This window comes from Amblyomma maculatum, chromosome 2 (genome assembly GCF_055883805.1).
Source record: "Amblyomma maculatum isolate TAMU_Amacu chromosome 2, ASM5588380v1, whole genome shotgun sequence".
Lineage (NCBI taxonomy): Eukaryota > Metazoa > Arthropoda > Arachnida > Ixodida > Ixodidae > Amblyomma > Amblyomma maculatum.
In genome coordinates this window covers 82,977,701-82,996,632 of record NC_139345.1, presented here as the reverse complement: position 1 = coordinate 82,996,632, position 18,932 = coordinate 82,977,701, and the positions used below count along the sequence as shown (strand labels likewise).

Genomic DNA, 18,932 nt, shown 5'->3' with positions numbered 1-18,932 from the left:
ATAGTTACGCTGCCTTCCTTTGGAATCGACTTTGTCATCCAAACAAACACTGGAAATAGTCTTTAACTGACGATGCCAGCGAAGATAAATTAGTTGGTTTAATCAGAGTACACCCGCTTAAGACGGGCTGAATCGAAGATCAAGGGACTCGAGTGGCGCGTTCAGCTCTTCAAATCAGAAGTATGTACTTTTAATATTTTCCGTGAAAAACGAAAGTGAAGGGCTGCTTCGTATACATAAAGCGAATTGTAAATAGTTTATTGCTAAAATTTCTACATGACTACGGGTGTTTTTTAACGGCTCTTGGCACGGCCGAGTGTGTAGGTGAGGGGAGCGTGGAAGGCGACGGGGTGGGCAGCCACGGCAACAGGGGTCACGTGATGGGCGGTCGCAAAGGACACTGGGGCGGCGTGCAGGGTGAAGGTTGGGGCAGCGTGCACGGCATGGATGGCAACTGGGGCAGCGTGGACGGCCTGCACCACTGGGGTAGCCTTGACCACGACTGGAGCTGGCTTCACGGCGACAGCGGCTGGGGCTGGGGCAACCTCGGCGGCGTTGGAGACGTACTGGGCGTCGGCTGGATTGGAGGTCTTGGTTCCTGGTTCGTTGGTCTCGACAACGACGTGGAAGCCGTCAGCGTCGGCGGTGTACTTGACGGTACGGGTCAAGCCGGCGGCGTCTGTGTAGCTGTAAGAGCCGACCTTGTTGTTGTTCTCGTCACCGGTCTCCTGCTGGCTGATGCGAGTGCCGAACTCGTCGGTGTTGTCATAGCTGAAGGTGTATGGCTGTGGTGGCTGTTGAGCAAAAATGAAACAGTTGGAATTTCTTGAATTGTAATATTATCTTCCATGTTTCTTGTTTTGTTTTTTGAATTGATAATTGGTGACATTAAGCAATTTTCGTGGGTGCCTCACCAAACGACCATCTCCTTACACTGTTTTTGTCGTAAAAGAAAGGAAGATGAAATTTTAAAGCATAGTCACTAGCTCATTGCTAGCCTTTTTTGCAATGGCGTTTCATATTTTCATATAACTTACCTAATCTCGCCCAAATATATATTGGCCGTTTAATGTGAAGGAATATTATAGCATTATTTAGGAGAAGTTTAAGGGTGTGCGAATCGCAAGTCTTCATACGGAATCGAGTGCAAAACAATATTTGAGTTAATATTCCCTGATTAGGCGAATACTTGTTGACGCCAAGCAATCAGCAAATCAATAATGCGTCCGCGTGAGCCTTGTGGTACAGTGCTTTAACGCACAGGCTAAAAGCTAAATATTGTTGAAAGGCATAACACTAAGCTACGCTCAGAGGTGCCATGAGAGGCTAAACATTTTATCTCTATCACCATCTAGGAACCTAATGTTGCCAATCGAAGAATAGTGACTACAGACACACCTCCAGGACATGAGGCGGGTGAAACTGGGTACAAGTGATGAAAGTCGATAGCTGGCATCGAATCAAGGTTTTAGGCACTTAACTTACTCTGCTGAGTCGGGTAATCTTAGAGGTTGAGTACGAGCTTTATGAACGCAGCTAAACGAATGTACCGTGTCACGGTGCCGAACGCTTTATCCTACGTATATTGAAAGCAATACGTTGTTAGCAGCATCTGTATTGGCATATGTACGTTTTTGGAGCATTTGTTCAAGTACAACTCGGCCGGTCTTATTCGAAGCACGTACGAATTACATGAAGGGTACTGGAGAAGTTCAAAACTTAAGTCGATTCGTTTTGAATCATTTTGAACAATCACGTTTTGATTAGTTTATGTAATAGAAGTGATCATTTGATTCATTAGTCGAATTTTCTGAATATATAAGTACATCTGTAGCGAACGGTTACTGGTCTTTGATTTCAACAGATATCATATTCTTTCATATTCTATCGCCTTTTAATGTGCAGCTTAAAGGTGTTCACAGAACTTGACTGCTTCAGGTAGAATGAATGCTTTTTCAAAAAGCGACATTGATAATTATCTTCCATGTTGAACATCGCCTTCATTTAAAGTAGGCTTCATTAATGCGAAATTGCACCATATAATACTAAACAAAATATTAAGATGATCTGCCAATGTTTACGAAATGACCAAATTTGAAAACACTAGTAAATGCTGAAAGGCAATATCAGCTCCTTGCATATCGGCGAACGTACGGGTTACCCTTACCCCGTCAGCAGTTGGCTGCTGGGCGGCGGCGAAGGCCAGGACGCAGCAGAGAAGGACCTGCGCGAGAAAGGAAAATGGACTAGTTTCAACGCTTGTGCCGTACGGGACCGCGACCTATGCCGCGGCGTTCGGATTTATGGCGTTCTTCATTCAACGGTAATCCCAGCTGGAAAAAAGGCAGGTGCTCGCCTACGTGCCTTGGAAAACATGGTGTGGGCGGATGCTGGCTCCGGTGTGATGGACATCCCGCACCACGCTTCTTATATACCCCACGCGCTACTTCACTGCAGGTCTGGTGTCCATTGAAGCCAGCTTCCGCCGCTTTCCGCCAATCAGAGAAACAGGCGACATTTCACACACATACGCTACCTCTGTTGACGGCAACCTCGAGGCACGCCACTTGTGAGAGGGAAAGGGAAAGATGGGCCGGTCATTTAGAGACAAACGTGTCGCTAGTTCGGCACGCTCTCTCCACCGCCGCACCTGAACCGTTAGCGCCGTAGGGCGTTGGGTGGTTTTCTGTTTCTAGACACGTTCCATGGATCATTATCTTGTTCTTGTCGAAAGGAGACGGGCTGATGTTGTACAATAGTGAATTCAAGTTCTGATTTCCTCTCGTGAAATGTGTCGCTATTCAAGCTTTCACTGTTTCCTTGTACTTTCTTCTGAGCACGCGATCTTTAAGCTTGCGAGAATGTGTGAATTTTTTTTCACCCGGTCGGTTTTATCTTTTTTACCACGCGAGAATGCGTGTACGTGAACGTGGAGCTAGCACAAGGTTAAAAACCGGCTTGAAGGTCAGGCTAGACGCTTACGCCAGCATCGATAGGAGCAGTATGGGACTTGTTGCTGAGAGTCGCCGGTAAGAAAACCTTAGTTATGGCTTATACAGGTAAAGTTAGGGTAAAGATTGCGTTCATGAGTTATTACTAGCGATTGTGCGACACGTCACTTGTTATTCCTTTTACTTGCGTGACTATGTTAGGTTAAATAAACTGCCGGAAACGTTAAAATTCTGCAACAGAGTGAGCTTGGGCTGTATTGTGCAGTTTCCGATGCAGATGCAAAGCAACAGCTGTAATTTACTACAGTAACCCAGCTAAGGGGAACTAAGGACGTTATGCACCAACATGCGTTATAAAAGGCAGTTTTTCAAATATGGTGCGCCGTAACTAAGAGCCAGAACAGAAAGTAAACGGCAGGTTCGGGGCTCCGAACCAGGCACATCGCGTGCGCTTCCATGTGTCATCTCAAAAACATTCGAGCTTTTCGGCATTGCTGTTGTTCTTCGGACACTTTATTCCATAAAGCATGTAGATAGTATTTCTGTAGAGAATAGGAAATGTATTAATTACGCGAATACATTTTCATTCGTACAGGTCTAAGGCGACTGTTCCGTACTAATGCGAGCCTGCTTATAAACTTCTAGATGAGTTTAATGTGACAATTACTCTACTGCTAGTGCGATTAACGCTTAGTACCCGTCATAATGCGGCGACCAATGCTGTTAATAGGAAAGAATAGGAGAGACAAGTGATAGAACGCTTGTCTTTGTACACTGCACGTATTGCCACTTTACGATCATGAAACCTGAATAAACTTCTAATGTAGCCCCGCCGGGGTGGCGCAGTGACTACGGCGCTCGGCTACTGTTCCCGAGGACGCGGGATCGAATCCCGGCCTCGGCGGCAGCTTTTCGATGGAGGCGAAAAGCAAGGCGCCCGTGTGCTGTGCGATGTCAGTGCACGTTAAAGAACCCCAGGTGGTCGAAATTCCGGAGTCCTCCACTACGGCGTCTCTCATAGCCTGAGTTGCTTTGGGACGTTAAACCCCACAAACCAACCAACCAACTTCTAATGTAGCGATCTGCCTTCTATCAGTAATAAAAATGTTACAAAGAACCTTAAGAGATATTGTGTTTATTGTTAAACGATAGAGTAGTTTTGACTATCTTTTAAAATAAGGCCACAATTAGTTAAGAATAAAATTTTAATCTGAACATTGGCGCCTATGGCAGCATAGGGGGACCACGCTAAACACTACTCTTCTCTTTCGAATCTTTCGAAGGTAAGCAGTTTTCGCAAGCTCAGTTACTTAGGTAAGTGTTGCTTTCTGGTGCTGCTGCGGTCGCCCTAATGTTTCTACGGTTACCTTTTGCCTTTTCGAGTTTTCTGGGTTCATATGCAATGCCAGCAGACCCTTGCAGTTCTTGCAAATCAAGTGTGCGTCAGGTGATGGTTTCGGGGTATTTGGCGACTGTAATAACTCCTACCATTTTAGAGACTGTGCGGCGCTAACCCAAAAGAAAGAAAAGTAATAAAAAGAAATTGACTGTTTGAAACTAAATGGGTATGCCAACATGAAAGAAGGCAATGGTTAAAGAACAAAGCAATTATGAGAAGGTGGTGAATGATGTTATTGCTTACATATTGTCTCTCCTAATTAACATAAGTCCAAAACTAGATAACCTTATGCCACTGAAAGAGACTGTTCTTATATAGAAAGGCCGGCCGAGATCATGTCAGAAAATATCATGAAGTACTAGAGTGATTAGCTTTGCAAGAAAACGACTCCAAAGAAATTCGTACGAGACTAGATGCACTTAATCAGATGGCTTTTAGGAGAGAAGCAGAAAATGAGAAACTTTGAAATAATGAATTTGAGTTGAGAAGCCAAAAGTGGCTTAACTTACAATTTCGCAAGATTCAAGTTTCCAGATTACCCCGCCACAGTGGTTCAGTGATCAGGGCGCTCGATTACTGCGTCCGAGGATGCGGGATCGAATCTTGGCCGCGGCGGTCGTCATTCAATGGAGGCGATAAGCTAGGTGCCCGTATGCTGTGCGATATCAGTGCAGGTTAAAGAAACCCACGTGGACAAAATGTCTGGAGCCATCCACTATCGCGTGTCTCACAATCGAGCCACTCTGGAAAAGAAACCCCACAAACCAAACCAAATTAGGGTTGCGAAAAAGGTCTGCTAGAAAATGTTAACTCTTTAGCAGGTCTAATGGGAGTTTCTAAGCTTGAAGATGCAGATATTGATGCTATTTACCGCATACGGGTCAAAGCTGATAAACTTCTAGGCAACTAGATACCAATGATATGAAAAGAATCACAAGTTGAGGGAGAGTGACAGCCGCCTTTTATTTCTTGAAAACATGACAAATTATAACAGACAGCTCTTACAGCAAGCAAAGGACTGAGCCAGGGAATGGACGAATGGATGGATAAAACAACCTTATTCTTTCTCGAAGCACGTGTAGACGATTTCGAGTTAGGTATGGCCATCAACCCATGGCTGGCGGTAACCTGGGTAGCCCAGTCTACGGCTCTAGTCTGGACGACCAGGGCTGAACTGGTCAACACGATCTTCCTCTGCTCCCATAACATCCGCCGTCGGTGGAACTATACTGCACTCCCATAAGAATCGTCATATGTTGCCAGCCCCTAGCATCACCTGCGATTAGGCCCAATCTCCTCAGGGCATACTTTGCTCAATACGTATGGATTCAGGAAAGAGCTAGTCTGCAATCTTCTCCAAATGCATTCATGTGCCTTCTCAAATTGCTTGGGGGGGAGGGGGAGTGATCATCCGCTCCACAATCCTGTTTATAATGATTTTGATGTCATAAAAGGACACCAGCCCATATCTCGTGAACTTCCTCGGAACCTCCGGCTCGCCTTCTCGGCTGACGAAACTTCGAGAATTCATATGAGCCGCCTCGTTCCCAGGGTTCCCAGCGTGTGCCGAAACCCATACAATTTCTACTTCCCTAGGCCCTCTAGCATGGCCTGATTAGACGCTTGTGCCACTGTAAGAGCTCCTCGCCAAATTTCGGATGGCGTTTTTTGTGTCGCTGATTATCAGGCCAACGTAAGTATTAGATACAGCTAACGCTATAGCGGCCTCCTCTGAAGTGTCTGAGGAGCAGATCCTGAGTGATAGAGTGACTGAGCGTCCTCGTCCGTTCACCACTACAACTGTAAATGCGTCCTTGTTCTTATATTCTACGACATCTACATAGACCGCGCCGTTGTACTTCCCGTACTTAGGAAGTAAAGCTCTGGCTAATGCCTTTTAGCGGCCACCGGATGCATGCTCTTGGGCAAAAACCTGAAATTTCATGTCCCCGGCTGAACCCTCAACCCCAATGCTGCTGGTTTCCAATGTGTACATTTCCGCTTTTGTTTTGGAAAGATTACCGAGTTGCATCCCCAGGGGCGCCTCCCGTTGTTCTTCCAGGGTGTTGTGCACCCCTAATCTTAGCAGCTTTCTGTAGACGCGTTGTTAGGCAACCCAAGGCCACTACATGCGAGGCAGTAGAATAGGTGGCGCCTTATATAGGCCAGGGAAAATGGGTATCGATATCTGTGACCCCCAAAGGGAAAAAGATATGCTGGAAAAATCAAACCTACAAAAGACACCTTAAATATGCTTGCAACTCATTTGCGCGTAGCAATACAATTACATTGCCAACAAGAGAAGGGTGACGAAAGGCAGCGAAACATTACTAGATTGTTTCATATTAAACCTCAGTATTACAAACATTGTAGCAAAGTTAACATTGCCAGTTCTTAGCGACCATCTTCTTATATTTATTGCGACAAAATACAAAGCTTCAGAACGTAGACTACGCGGCTATCCATTGCATATCAGCTTATAACTATGGCAAGTCAGGACTGTTACCAAAATGAGCTACTTCAGCGGGTCATTTGAGGGTAGAACATGCGGAGGATGCACGTCACATATTTCTGAGTAATATTCTGCGTACATCGAGGAAACATCGTCCGTTCATTAATTCGCCTGGTAATGGCCCTGGTTAAACAAATTCGCAAGCCTTGGATAACGCACAAACTCCTTCGAAAAATAAATTATAAAAGCATTCTTTCATTATTTAGTGAACAAAGGATGCAAACTTTGTAAATAAATATAAAATATATCTCAATAAGTTTGACAAACTCATTGAGAGAAGCAAATTTATTTACCTTTACTCTGAGCTAGAGATTTGTCTATGAATCTTTAGGCACTGTGTAAATAAAGTTAAAAAAAATTTAAAGTCCTAGAAATCTGCGACCAGAAATAACGAAACCGTCAGGTACTGCAATAGGGACATCCAGTAAAGAACTCAAAATTCTGTTAATGACCACTTTCTTCGATATCTCGAATGTGGGGCACGCCGTGAGTTCATCAACTTTGTGCCCGCTCGTAACCCACCTTCCGCGTTTCTTATACCCCTAAGAGAATCTGATGAGATGTCAGTGTTTTTCTCACTTAGAAACAATTCCAGCTGCTATGCTGAGTATATGCCAATTAACGCAATTAAATATGTCCCTGATATTCTGCGTACTTATTTATCTTTATTTCTAAAATTAGTTGAGAGTCTGTTTTCGGAAACGAACGCAAGTTGCGAAAGCAATTCTTCTATTTAAAGAAGGTGACGTGAACGACATCAAGAAATATTGAGCTATCTCTGAATTCGCAATATCTTCAAAATTATTGAAAAATCTTCTATATACAAATCGCATGTTTTATTAGACAAACACGATTTTATCACACCTGCGCAATTTGGTTTTAGAAAGAACAAATCTACAAAGTTGGACTTACTTCAGAAGAAAGAATTTATTTTATCTCAATTTGATAAAAAGTGGGTATACTTGGCATATATGCAGATTTCGCTAACACTCTTGATTGTATTCATTGTGATATATTATTGAAATAAGGTTGAACTTCATAATTAGGGCATTCGGAGGCATTTTCTGCATCTTATTCAATCATGCCTTTAACATAGACGGCAATCTCCTAAAATTGAACCCTATAATTGTGGGTTAAGACCAATCAATAGAGGCGTTCTCCAGGGCAGTATTCTATGGGTCACTCCTATTTACTGTTTATATAAATGGTCTCACAGACATTTCTATTGAACCAAAACATGTTCCTTATGCGCATGACGCCGGCAAGATTTCGTCCGCGCCTCATTATAGCGCAATTAAATATGAGGAAAATTTCTCCCTTACAAAACTTAAAATCTGTTTACTAAGAAACCAACTGACGATTAAAGTCAATAGAACAAAAGCATTGTGTTTAGGACAAATTAAAAACAACCAATTATCCCTTTAAGACTGAAGTTCGGAAACGATGCATAATAGCTGATGAAATCAAAATTCTAGGCGTGACTTTCTCTCAGAACATGTTGTGGCATGGCCATGTTGACTATGTTGCAATGCGTTTATCTAGTTTTGTTGTTGTGGTATCACGTCTTAGAACATATTTGACATTTTAAGTGAAAAACGGCTCTTTATGGTCGCCTTTGCTATTCCCAACTTAATTATTGTTTTCTAGATTTGGGGACAACTATGCATAAAAATCTGCGAAAAATATATACATTCTTCAAAAAAGATTTCTTAGGATTCTTTATAACCTACTATATAATACCCATACATAGAACCTTTTCCTAAAAGGCTGGAAGAGCGCCAGTACATAATTTTCATAAATATAAATTAGCAGTCTCCTTTTAACATGAACTAACGGAAAAGAGAACGTTTCTAGAATAATTATCATTGTTAGAAAGCTTAGCAGCATGCGCTAGCCGCCACAAAGAAAAATGGAATGCTATAGCACCCCGCACTAATTCTCAAATAAATATTATCGTTCACGCTGCCAACACACCTAAATCATTAAAGTAAAACTGGTATTGCCTAAACACGACATACGGAAGTACTATGCGCTCCTGCCAAAAAGGTCTGTGACTTTTGAGTTTAATTGTAATGTTGATTTTTTATGATTATTTATATACTCCTTGTTTCACTCGAAGCTTTGTTACAGCTGGAAATATAGACAGCTAAAGCGGTGTGTGTGTGGTTCAGAGCTGTGAATAACGTACTGTGTGGGTCTCACAACTGTCGTCTCATGCTGGGGGCTGTAGGCTCTTGTGAAGTTGCCGTTTTTTGGGGCAACATTTATAAACGGCTTCCTTTGTCTTTTTGGTGGAAAATAAAATATATTTCTGCTAAGTTTACATCTCCTGACAACAGCCACACTCTGTTTCTTAATCGCTGAATATGTTTTAAGGCATAGATGAAGTCAGAGATATAAAAACAAACTCAATAGAAAGCAAGTGCTGGAGCTTCGCGAAGAAACCTGTAAGCTCGCTTTTTCTCGCTATTGACTTCGCATCCTTGGAATACAGAGTGCTACCTTACGCCGTACCGGCTATAAGAGGCTGAAATATTGCAAGGTGGTTGCTGCAGCAATGAGCTTATCGGCGGCCTATGGCTGATAACTGTCGCACGACCCTTTTTGCCTTGGGATAAATTCGTTAGAAGAGAAGGCCATTTTATTTGGTCTGGAGCAATTCTGAACACGTTTTATGGCATACAGGTGAAGCAACAATGAATTTAACGAAGTAGTGAAAAAAAAAAACAAGTGGGACAGTTGTTGAGCCAGACCTTTGAGTAAGTTGTGCGGGCGGAACCTAGAACTTTTTGTAGAAATAAAAAGCTTGTTTTGGCCTATTACACTCAGCTAAGCCAAATCAAGCTTAATTAGTAATTAGTATTACGAAGATATAGTTAAGGATAATGTTCGTTCAGAGAAAAACGAACGCTGTCGTGCGGCCGTACAGACCATTAGGCTTAACTAAAACTAACACATAAATTAGGCTTAAGAAGGCGTAATTACGTTAATGTATGTTTAGACTTTATCTCTTAAGCTGTGTTTAACACAGGTTAAATTATTAAGTAATTAGGTTGCTTTATGATGTATAACGTCCCAAAGCGACTCAGGTTATGAGAGGCGCCGTTATGGAGGGCTCCGGAGATTTCAACCACCTGAGAGTCTTTTGCGCGCACTAACATCGCACAGCACACGAGCGCTTTGTTTTTAACCTGAATGCAAAAGCGGCCGCCGCGGCCGGAATTCGATTCCTCATCATTGTGCACAGCAGACGAGCGCCGTAACCACTCCTCCACCGCGGACGGTTGTTAATAAGGCTTAATTAGTTTTGACCTTCACTTTGCTCATAGTACTCGTGGCAGTAATGGTCACTTCTAGCAACTCGTAGTTTAAAAACGTATGGCAAAGCAAGGCTTGGTTGTTGCCGTGGCAACACCCTGAATCAGAAATTCTGCACAATGCATCGCGCTAGGCTAGAGGTGGTTTGGCACTGATGTCTAGAAGTGGTACATGGTCAGTCAGAGATGCCGTAACAGAGGGCTTCACATTAGTTACTACCACATGGATTTCGTTAACACGTGCACACGTAACTCGACACGAGGATATCTTGTATTTAGCCCCCATCAACCAATACGCGTCGTGGTGGTTGCTGAGAAGCATGCACCAAGATTGGGATGAGACAATGAGCATCTAATCTTTCGCGGAGGGTGTAAGAAAGCAAGAAATTAAATACAATGACGATACTCTTTGATGAGAACTTTTAATGCAGCTTTTTAAGTCTTATTACTCTATATATTGAGAAACAATTTGAGAGACGCTTTTATTGTACTATGTGCAGTTACAAAACACTCTTTATTTTTCTCATAAGCCGAAGATAATTTTTCAGAAGAAGAAAAAGAACAAACAAATTTCAGCAGAGATGAAAAAGCCACGAGCTCCATGCCGGTCGCGCGTATGCAGGGTGTCGAACCGGAACCGGACCCGAACCCGAAAACCGGGATCAAACCCGAATTTTCGACTGTCACCGGAGCCAATTCAAACTCGATTTTTTCCCGCCATCTTGTAACTGAACCCGGACCGGAACAATTCAGAGGAAACGCTTCGAACCGGTTCGCAGCACGGTTCCTACCCACCTATCTGGCGACGTATTTTAATTACTTTCTTTCATCGTTGCTTGTAAAGCGCTCTGCTCCCTTCCAAAGCTTCACTGCATACCGCAAACACCGCAACCATATTGAAACGTTGACACTTACAAAAAGATGACAAGAACAAAGGAAAACATATTCCCACATGCATAGCACCAACCTCTAGTGTCGGGCTATCGTTTCATCCCGAACACGGCTGGCCGCTGCACTGCGCAACGGCGTGACTCATGTACAATGTTGCCCCATCGGAGCGCGTAGCTTCCTACGTAATGAAAAAATAGCATATAGTTGGTACGTTTCGTTGCATATTTAGATAAATAAATATATAATCATGTACAGCTGAAAATGAAATGGCGAATCTGTTAAAGAAAGGGTCACGCAAACCATTATATTTTCCTATTTTCAACCTCGTCGCAATGAGTTCCATAGCACGTTCATAGCAGCCGTATGCGACGAAGCGCCAGCAGATGCAATTTAGTTGACCGAGACTACAAAACGGTATCCAGACGCTGATGGGATTGGGGGGGGGGGGGGGGGGGGCAAGTTAAACTATGCCAGAAGTGAAGCTCCGATGATTAAATGTGAATGTTGGGTCGAGCAAAGAACTGAGTGGAATTTATGGCAGGAACAATAAATTCACAAGTGCTATTTGGTACGCTCTCGTTTCGGCCCGTACAACTATGGTGTCGAAACAAAGGATGTTTTTCATTCCTTTATCTGCCATCATTAATGCAAATACCTGAGAGAGTTTAGAAAGGCGGCATTGAATGCTAGAAGTGCACTATTTGAGAGAAAACATAACGTGGTCTAGATTGAGTCAAAAACGTTGAAAAGCAGGGAAAGGGACGAGGTCAAGCAGTCCGCAGAAACCTGCGATTAGACCTTAAGGGAACAAAAGCAGAAGCGGGAATGGCAGTAATTGTGATATAGGTCAACTGCAGCGTAAGAAACTGCAAGAAAGAAAATCCGAAGAGGCGGCGGGAAGAGACCGGCTTGAATAAGTAATATAGGAAGTTATGACAAACCAAAACAAGAACAGGGTAAATGGAGTCTTCATTCCAATACCACTCATGTTGGTCAGATCGCTTAGAAACCATAGGGTCCCTGAAGCCGTCCTGATCATGTTAAGGTTCTTTTTATTGCGAAAGCAATAGTACTTTACGTTTCGAGCCTTCAGCGTGTCTCGGCCGCACCCAGGTGACGCTGTGACGTCGCACCCCACGTGACACTAGGGTAAAGCTGGGCTACCAACTCAAGCTACCAAGTGCGGTCGCAGCCACTGCGCAGAGCGTGATGTCTTGCCCCTTGTGACACAAAAGCGGTCGGCGTGGCGCGCTAGAGGCGCAGCTGGTGCTCACGTGATACGTGACGTCAGGCACGTTCATACGGCTTGGTTAAAGCGGGGCTTTATATGTGGGCTGGCAGGAGCTGCCAACTTGGGTCTCTCGTTTCACTTGGGACGGTTATGTCAGAATCAGCCTGCTAGGACCCTGGCATTCATGTTACCCCTATAGGCCACTAAGGCACGTTCATACGGGTTGGCTAAAGCGGGGCTTTATATGTAGGCTGAGGAAGAAGAAAAATAGAACAAGAAGAACGCTCGGCCACCCGCAGATAATTATTTCCCTCAATATTTGGTTCAGCAGCGTTGAACCCTTGTAATTTTTTTTTCCAACCCGCTTCAACCGGGCAGAGTCAAATCGCTTTGAACCGGAATGGAATGTGTCTCCGGAGCCAAAACCGAATCCGAACCCGTAAGGCGTGAACCCGAACTCGATAGGAACCCGAAAAAATTCTGCTTCGACACCCCGCTCATGGCTCTTTATCTTCTCGTGTAAAATTCTTTTCGTTCGGTTACACCGACAACGGCGAAGCGGCTCGATCAACCGCAGGAAGGGCATATGAGAGCTGCGCTCTAATAATTCGACCCACTCGTGAGGAGAGAGAGAGGAAGAAAGAAACTGTAAAAGAAACTGTAACTCCAAAAGAGCATTATAGAGCTCTTGCGGTTGGGTCTTTAATCCACGACTCCCGAGGCTCTTGCAGCCCGGCTAGCCCTTTCAATAAACCAAAAGCTGGTCGTCCGATTCCCTGCTGGGCAGCGCAGCCTCCCACAGCTCCGGCGTAGCGTTGGACATAACTGGCACTGAATCTATTTTCTCACAGACCCATCTTGGGTGATAAACTGGGGGTTTCTCTCCTCAGTATAGGGAAGTGTGTTCCTGTATATGCTCTGGTTGATATTGCTGTGTATGGGAAAACAGATATAAATTTGTTTGTAGCTGCCGCCATGAGAAACACTGTTCCCTGTTTAACATCCTGTGAGGTGGGGGACACCAGCTTCTGGTCCCTCGGAAGTATGCCAAAATATCTCCATAGATACGGGTTACCGCCTCGGTCTGTTTGGCCTCTGACCTAAGTCGGATTGCATAACCTCGAACTATGAGATCGGCCTGGAGGTTCACGGTAATGCCGTCGGGTTCCGGACCCTAAAGTATGTAGTGTTTCTCACAGTTTTCCCCGCCAGCCTTCAATATAGGAGCCGCTTTTTGTCTCTTCCTCCGTTGTTGAACACCCGGCAAGCGTCTTGTGAATCGGTCAGAATAACCAGGGAACGTACGGACCTGTTGCCCTCAGCGATCGCTAGAGCAATAGCGGCGTTCTCAGCGTTAGACATGATGCAACTTCTTAACAAGGTACTGATCTCCTCTAGTTCGGAATCGATCACCACAATCACTTCGTCTCTTCCGTTTGAATTGATTGCCGCATGTGTATAGACGGTGTTCATCTAGTTCTGGTGGGTCGTAGTTAAGGCTTCCGTACTTGCCAACTCTATCCGACCCTACGCCTAGCCTGACGTATGACAGGTGGATTGTTCTTAGGAATTGGCGCTCTACCGTAAACGTGGACCGAAACGCGTCTGGGATGCCTATCGTCCGTTCAACCTGCTGTATGTTGTCACAATCGCCCAGTCTCCGTAGAAGAGCTCGCCCCGTCGTAGTGCCCTGTATACCCTCATCTTATAAAGGAAAAGTTTCACTTCCCTGTGCTCTTCGCATGTATTTGTTAATCCCAGGGCCACCAAATTAACAGTTGCCCTACTTATCGACAGCACCAGCGTTATCTTATTGCCTTCCTGAGGTTCGCTTCTACTTGATATTTCTCCGGCTGGGACTAACTGGAATCACTGGAACTAACTTGAGCATGTCGTCATCCTTCATCTCCTTGCTTCCGTACGTTACTTGTGTAATTATTCGCGTTATCTTGGCTGCAAATGCTGGCGACTGGCTCGCACTCCTTACTTCAACAGTATTGATAGTCGGCATTCAGAAGCTCAGTTAAGAGATATTGTAATATTCACGGCCATTTAATTCTTCTCCTAGAAAGGTTTGAGAATTAGATTGCTGACTTGATGGTACCAGCTGAAAATTTCTCATCACCGTCAGAATATATTGAAGCGCTTACGAGCCCAGAAAGTTAAGGGCACTGCTTGGCAGCGATCAACAACTAATCACCGCCGATAGTGCTGAAATGAACTTATCTGTTTAACGGCACCAGTGGATGCATGGTGTCCGTACTCTAGGGCAACTCAGTTTAGACTGCCACGCTGTATCAGCGTGCGGTGTCGAGCCTATGATTTTGAAACTTCAAGGCCCTAAGCACGACTGGCTGTTGCCGGTATTTACTCCTGAATGGGAAGCAATTGCAAGTTTCTGGCAGGAGTGCTCTAATGAATTTGCGCACATTTCTGAACATTTACTACATAGTTTTAACGTTTAGTAATACTAATACGCTTACTTATAACTTTTACTGACAAAAATAACAAATTAACACAATTATGCAATTATGGTATTTATGGCATTATTTTATTGTGAAAACTCGTACTCGCCTAAGTAAACTTTCAGATTTCTCGCACGCTTGGGAAAAATCCTATTCGGATGTAACGGCTGATTTTAGTTTATTAGACGCTCGTACCGTCCGCTTCCAACTCGAATCCGTTGTGTTGGAGAAAAGCGTTTCCGCATGAAGGCGCTGATATCTTACGCCCATTGAAGCCGAGCCGCGTGGGACTTTTCCACCTAGGATGGAGCAAGCTAAATTCATCTTCAGATATGTTTTACAAACCTTGACAGTTGCAATACTGGGTTACCTAAGGAGGTTGCGGAACATTTGGTGAGCGAATGAAATTGGGGACTTTTCAGGTAACACTCTGTATAAGACAGGTTTAATTAGAAGGCTATAGAGTCTGGTGGTGATGATCCCTTAAGCCATACATTCCCAAACTTGTGAAAATGCAGACAGTAAATTATATTTTGATAGAAGATGTATGTCAGTCAGGAAATCAGAATGATATTTTATTCATGGACAGTTTTCTCAATATCGACATCTCAATTGACGTGTATTTCCATTGAAGGCACTAAAAATTATTTACTGCGTATTACCTTCGAATCCTTGAAACATTTCATGCATGCTTCATTATGAGCCAATGACGTGTTAGACGACACGTTATACGACACGTTATATGACACGTCACATTACGTAGCACACGTGCTGTTTTTTCGCGACAATACGCAGTTTTTCTTTGATTATCTTGCGCCATCACAATGAGCCAACGCAGGCACTGACTGGTGGCTATATAGCTTTCACTTCTACTGTAAATTGGCTAATAAGAGAGGAAAGGCTCAGTATATTTCAAGGTTACTTTAAGGTGAAAATCTCCATGACGCTTACGGCTCGAAAAGCTGGCCGGCGGCGAGGGCCCGTATGGTTTCCTATCAAGAAATCACAGCACACTTCCGTCAAATACGTACCCTATACCCTCCAGGACACAGATACCTCACAAACGCACAGGAGATCATAGGACAAAAATTAGAGGCGCATTCCTTTCCAAATCCTGTCACCTACGCACATGCATACTCTGCCTTACACACCCATTAAGGTATTTTAATTGTGCCACTAGAGAGCAAACTTACATCGCATACTATGGGCGTGCCCTAGAGACCTCTCTGCAGAGCTCTCCGCTTGCGAGCAGTGGGAGGGCTCGATTCGGACCCGCTAATCCAAATGCGCGCAATCGAGAGTGCAACCCAGGTCACCAGAGCTGAAGGTCTCCTGGCCCCCTAGCGCGGAAGCCCTTGCCTAAGACTTCCTCATTTCATAAAAGTTTGTCCTCCTTCTCCTGGCGTAGGGAAGCTTTCGCTTCAAAAAAGAAATAATCGAGCAATGACTTAGCATTGGTGCGAACATCGAAGCACTAGTCCGTATTGCCCCGAAGTATTCAAATCTTCCCAAGTTATGATAGTCACCGTTTGCGGCTTCATCTACATGTTCCTTTCTCGCTTTTTAATTCAGCTTTGAAGGGCGCGACAGAAATTATCTGTTCCACGACCAGCGACCACGTTTGCTGTTATCGACGCCGCCGAGAGGCTTAGTTCTTTTGCTGCCGCAAGTCGGCCACAAAAAAAAGTTTTCTTAGGGCAATCCCGCACTCTTCTTTTGGTGCCATCGGCCTTGTTACCACCACGTGATACTATTCCATGCACAGAGAGCGGGACACTATTACGGTAGCGCACTCCGGAAGACAAAGAGGGGAAGTGAGGATAAAAATTATTTGACTTTCTCTCCAAGCCCCAAATCGTGCACTCTGTCCGCATGCATTCCGGCACGATTCGGGAAGTATTTTGAGCCCGGCTGTATATATGTATTTCTGTACAACTACTCTATCCCTCAAATTCATAGGTAGTTGATGAATATGCGCTGATTGGTTCCCACAGTTTTTCATTTGTAGTAAACATGGGGACGTTACTGAATACAACGACAATAGCTGGTAACAGTTCAGTGCAAGCTCCACAGCTTCACAGGCTAGGGTGCCTAGATTGCTACTATCACATGCGCATCGGCTGGTGGTTACGCATAGAAGCAGACCGTAAAGTGGGATAGTTTATGCATAAAACAGTGTTCGGTGTGCAGAATTCTATCAAAAAGCATGTAAGCTGATGATTTACCAAGTTTAAAATAGTTCTATGTGGGCTGAACTACGTTGTACTCTCGCGTGTGCTGATACTGCAGATTAAAAGCGACGTCTTCTTGGAGCAAGCAGCAACGGAATTTAATCGATAGCAATTGCACGAAAGTTATTTACAGTTCTCGAAGACATGATGCTCGTTCTGGTAACTAAAGCTGCATCAACAGCAAATGATAGCTACAGCTGCACTGACAGCAAACGGCTTTGCAGACACAATCTTTCGTCGGTTAAGTAAGTAGATGAAAATGACACAGCTTCGTACTCTCCAAACACCGTGTGCCACCTAGCAGACACCCGCGGGGCCGGTAACCTGCATTAAAAAAGCGCACGGAAAACGCTACAGCTCCTTTTCTGATCGAGCGCAAGTAGGCAAAGATCATTAAAAAATCTGCTTTACGTTTGTGGGGCAGGAAAAGCACAAAACATCTCACGGAGACGTTGCGCCACCGGTCAGAAGCACAAAAGATGATCCAAACGATAAGTCACGCAAAGTTGAATGTAATGTACAACGCAAAGCAATGACTTCGGTACCGGTTACCAGTTCTGATCGCGCGATGAGAATTACCAAGGCCGCTTACCTCTTACCTTATTTTTTTATAAGCTCCATGCATCCAGTTGCCATTTATTCGGTAAAGTTTCATAATGAGTGAGCCATTTTTATTTGCATTTGGAAATGGCGACTTAGCCATTTATAAAAAGGGCGGATGAACAGCCTTAAGATAGATATATACAGAATACAGTTAAGTCGTTCAGTCGTGTCCGACTCTTCGTGACCCTATGGACTATATCACGCCACGCTTTCCGGTCTCTCACTATCTTCCTAACATCACATAACTTCATCTGCAGCGCCTCGAGGATGCCATCTAACCATCGCGTTCGCTGCCTACCTCTTCTCCGGTGACCCTCAACCTTTCCCAACATCAAATCTTTCTCCAGCGACTCCTCTCTTCTTATCAGATGACCATATTAGCATAGCTTTAACTTTAGAATTTGACCCTCCAATGAGCAGTCAGGGTTTATGGTCGACAATATCGACTGATTTGATCTTCTGGCAGCCCAAGGAACTCTCAAGAGTCTCCGCCAGCACCACAACTCAAACGCGTCAATTCTTCGGCTGTCAGCTTTCTTCACAGTCCAACTCTTGCATCCATACATCACAAATGGAAAGACCATAGAACGAGTTATACGGATCTTGGTTAGCAGAATAATGTCTCTGCTCTTTTCTAGGCGGTCAAGGCTAGCCATGGCTCCCTTTCCCAGAAGCAGGCGTCTCCTAATTTCATGGCTGCAGTCTTCTTCCGGCTTAATCTTGGAGCCCAAGAAGAGAAAAGCTGTCACAGCTTCCACTTCTTGTCCCTTGATGCTCTAGGACTTGATAGGGCAAGACGGCATTATCTTTGTCTTTTTAATGTTCAGTTTAAGCCCAAACTTCTCACTCTCTTCTTGTACGCGCATCAGAAGTCTCTTGAGTTGCACTTCACTTTCTGCAATTAAAGTGGTATCATACACATATCTAAGGTTGTTGATACGTTTTCCAGCAATCTTCACTCCAGCTGAAGACTCGTCCCGACCGGCGTTCCACATGATGCACTCAGCATATCTGTTAAATTGGCAGGGTGACAGTATGCAGCCTTGTCTCACTCCTTTCTCAATCCGAAACCAATCAGTAAGACCATGCCCAGTTCTGACTGTGGCTTCTTGCCCTTCATACAGGTTCCTGAGGAGACAGATGAGGTGAATTGGAACTCCTATCTCTTGGAGAGCATGCCAAAATCTGCTGTGATCTACGCAGTCAAACGTTTTCGCATAATCAATAAAGCAGAAGTAGAGGGGTTTCTGGAACTCTCATGCTTTTTCCATGATCCAACGAAGGTTGGCAATCTGGTCTCTAGTTCCTCTGCCCTTGCGAAACCCAGCTTGC

General features: G+C 44.3%; 1 protein-coding gene across 1 annotated transcript; it reads right to left on the bottom strand.

Moving 5' to 3' along the window:
* Window positions 1-237: 237 nt before the first annotated feature.
* On the bottom strand, window positions 238-2,446 carry LOC146199135 (cuticle protein 16.8-like). Its single transcript, XM_084594610.1, has 3 exons — window positions 2,365-2,446; window positions 2,168-2,224; window positions 238-794 (listed from the first exon to the last, which is right to left on the bottom strand). The coding sequence occupies exons 1-3, from the start codon at window positions 2,410-2,412 to the stop codon at window positions 294-296; spliced, it is 606 nt and encodes a 201-aa protein (XP_084450736.1). The 5' UTR covers window positions 2,413-2,446; the 3' UTR covers window positions 238-293.
* Window positions 2,447-18,932: the final 16,486 nt, after the last annotated feature.

What these genes read in the sequence shown, in the direction of transcription:
- LOC146199135 (XM_084594610.1), bottom strand. Translation starts at nt 2,412, where the DNA reads ATGTCCATCACACCGGAGCCAGCATCCGCCCACACCATGTTTTCCAAG. An exon ending in CCCACACCATGTTTTCCAAG is followed by an intron (nt 2,225 to 2,364) that starts GCACGTAGGCGA and finishes TTTCTCGCGCAG; the next exon opens with GTCCTTCTCTGCTGCGTCCT. An exon ending in AGCAGCCAACTGCTGACGGG is followed by an intron (nt 795 to 2,167) that starts GTAAGGGTAACC and finishes TTTGCTCAACAG; the next exon opens with CCACCACAGCCATACACCTT.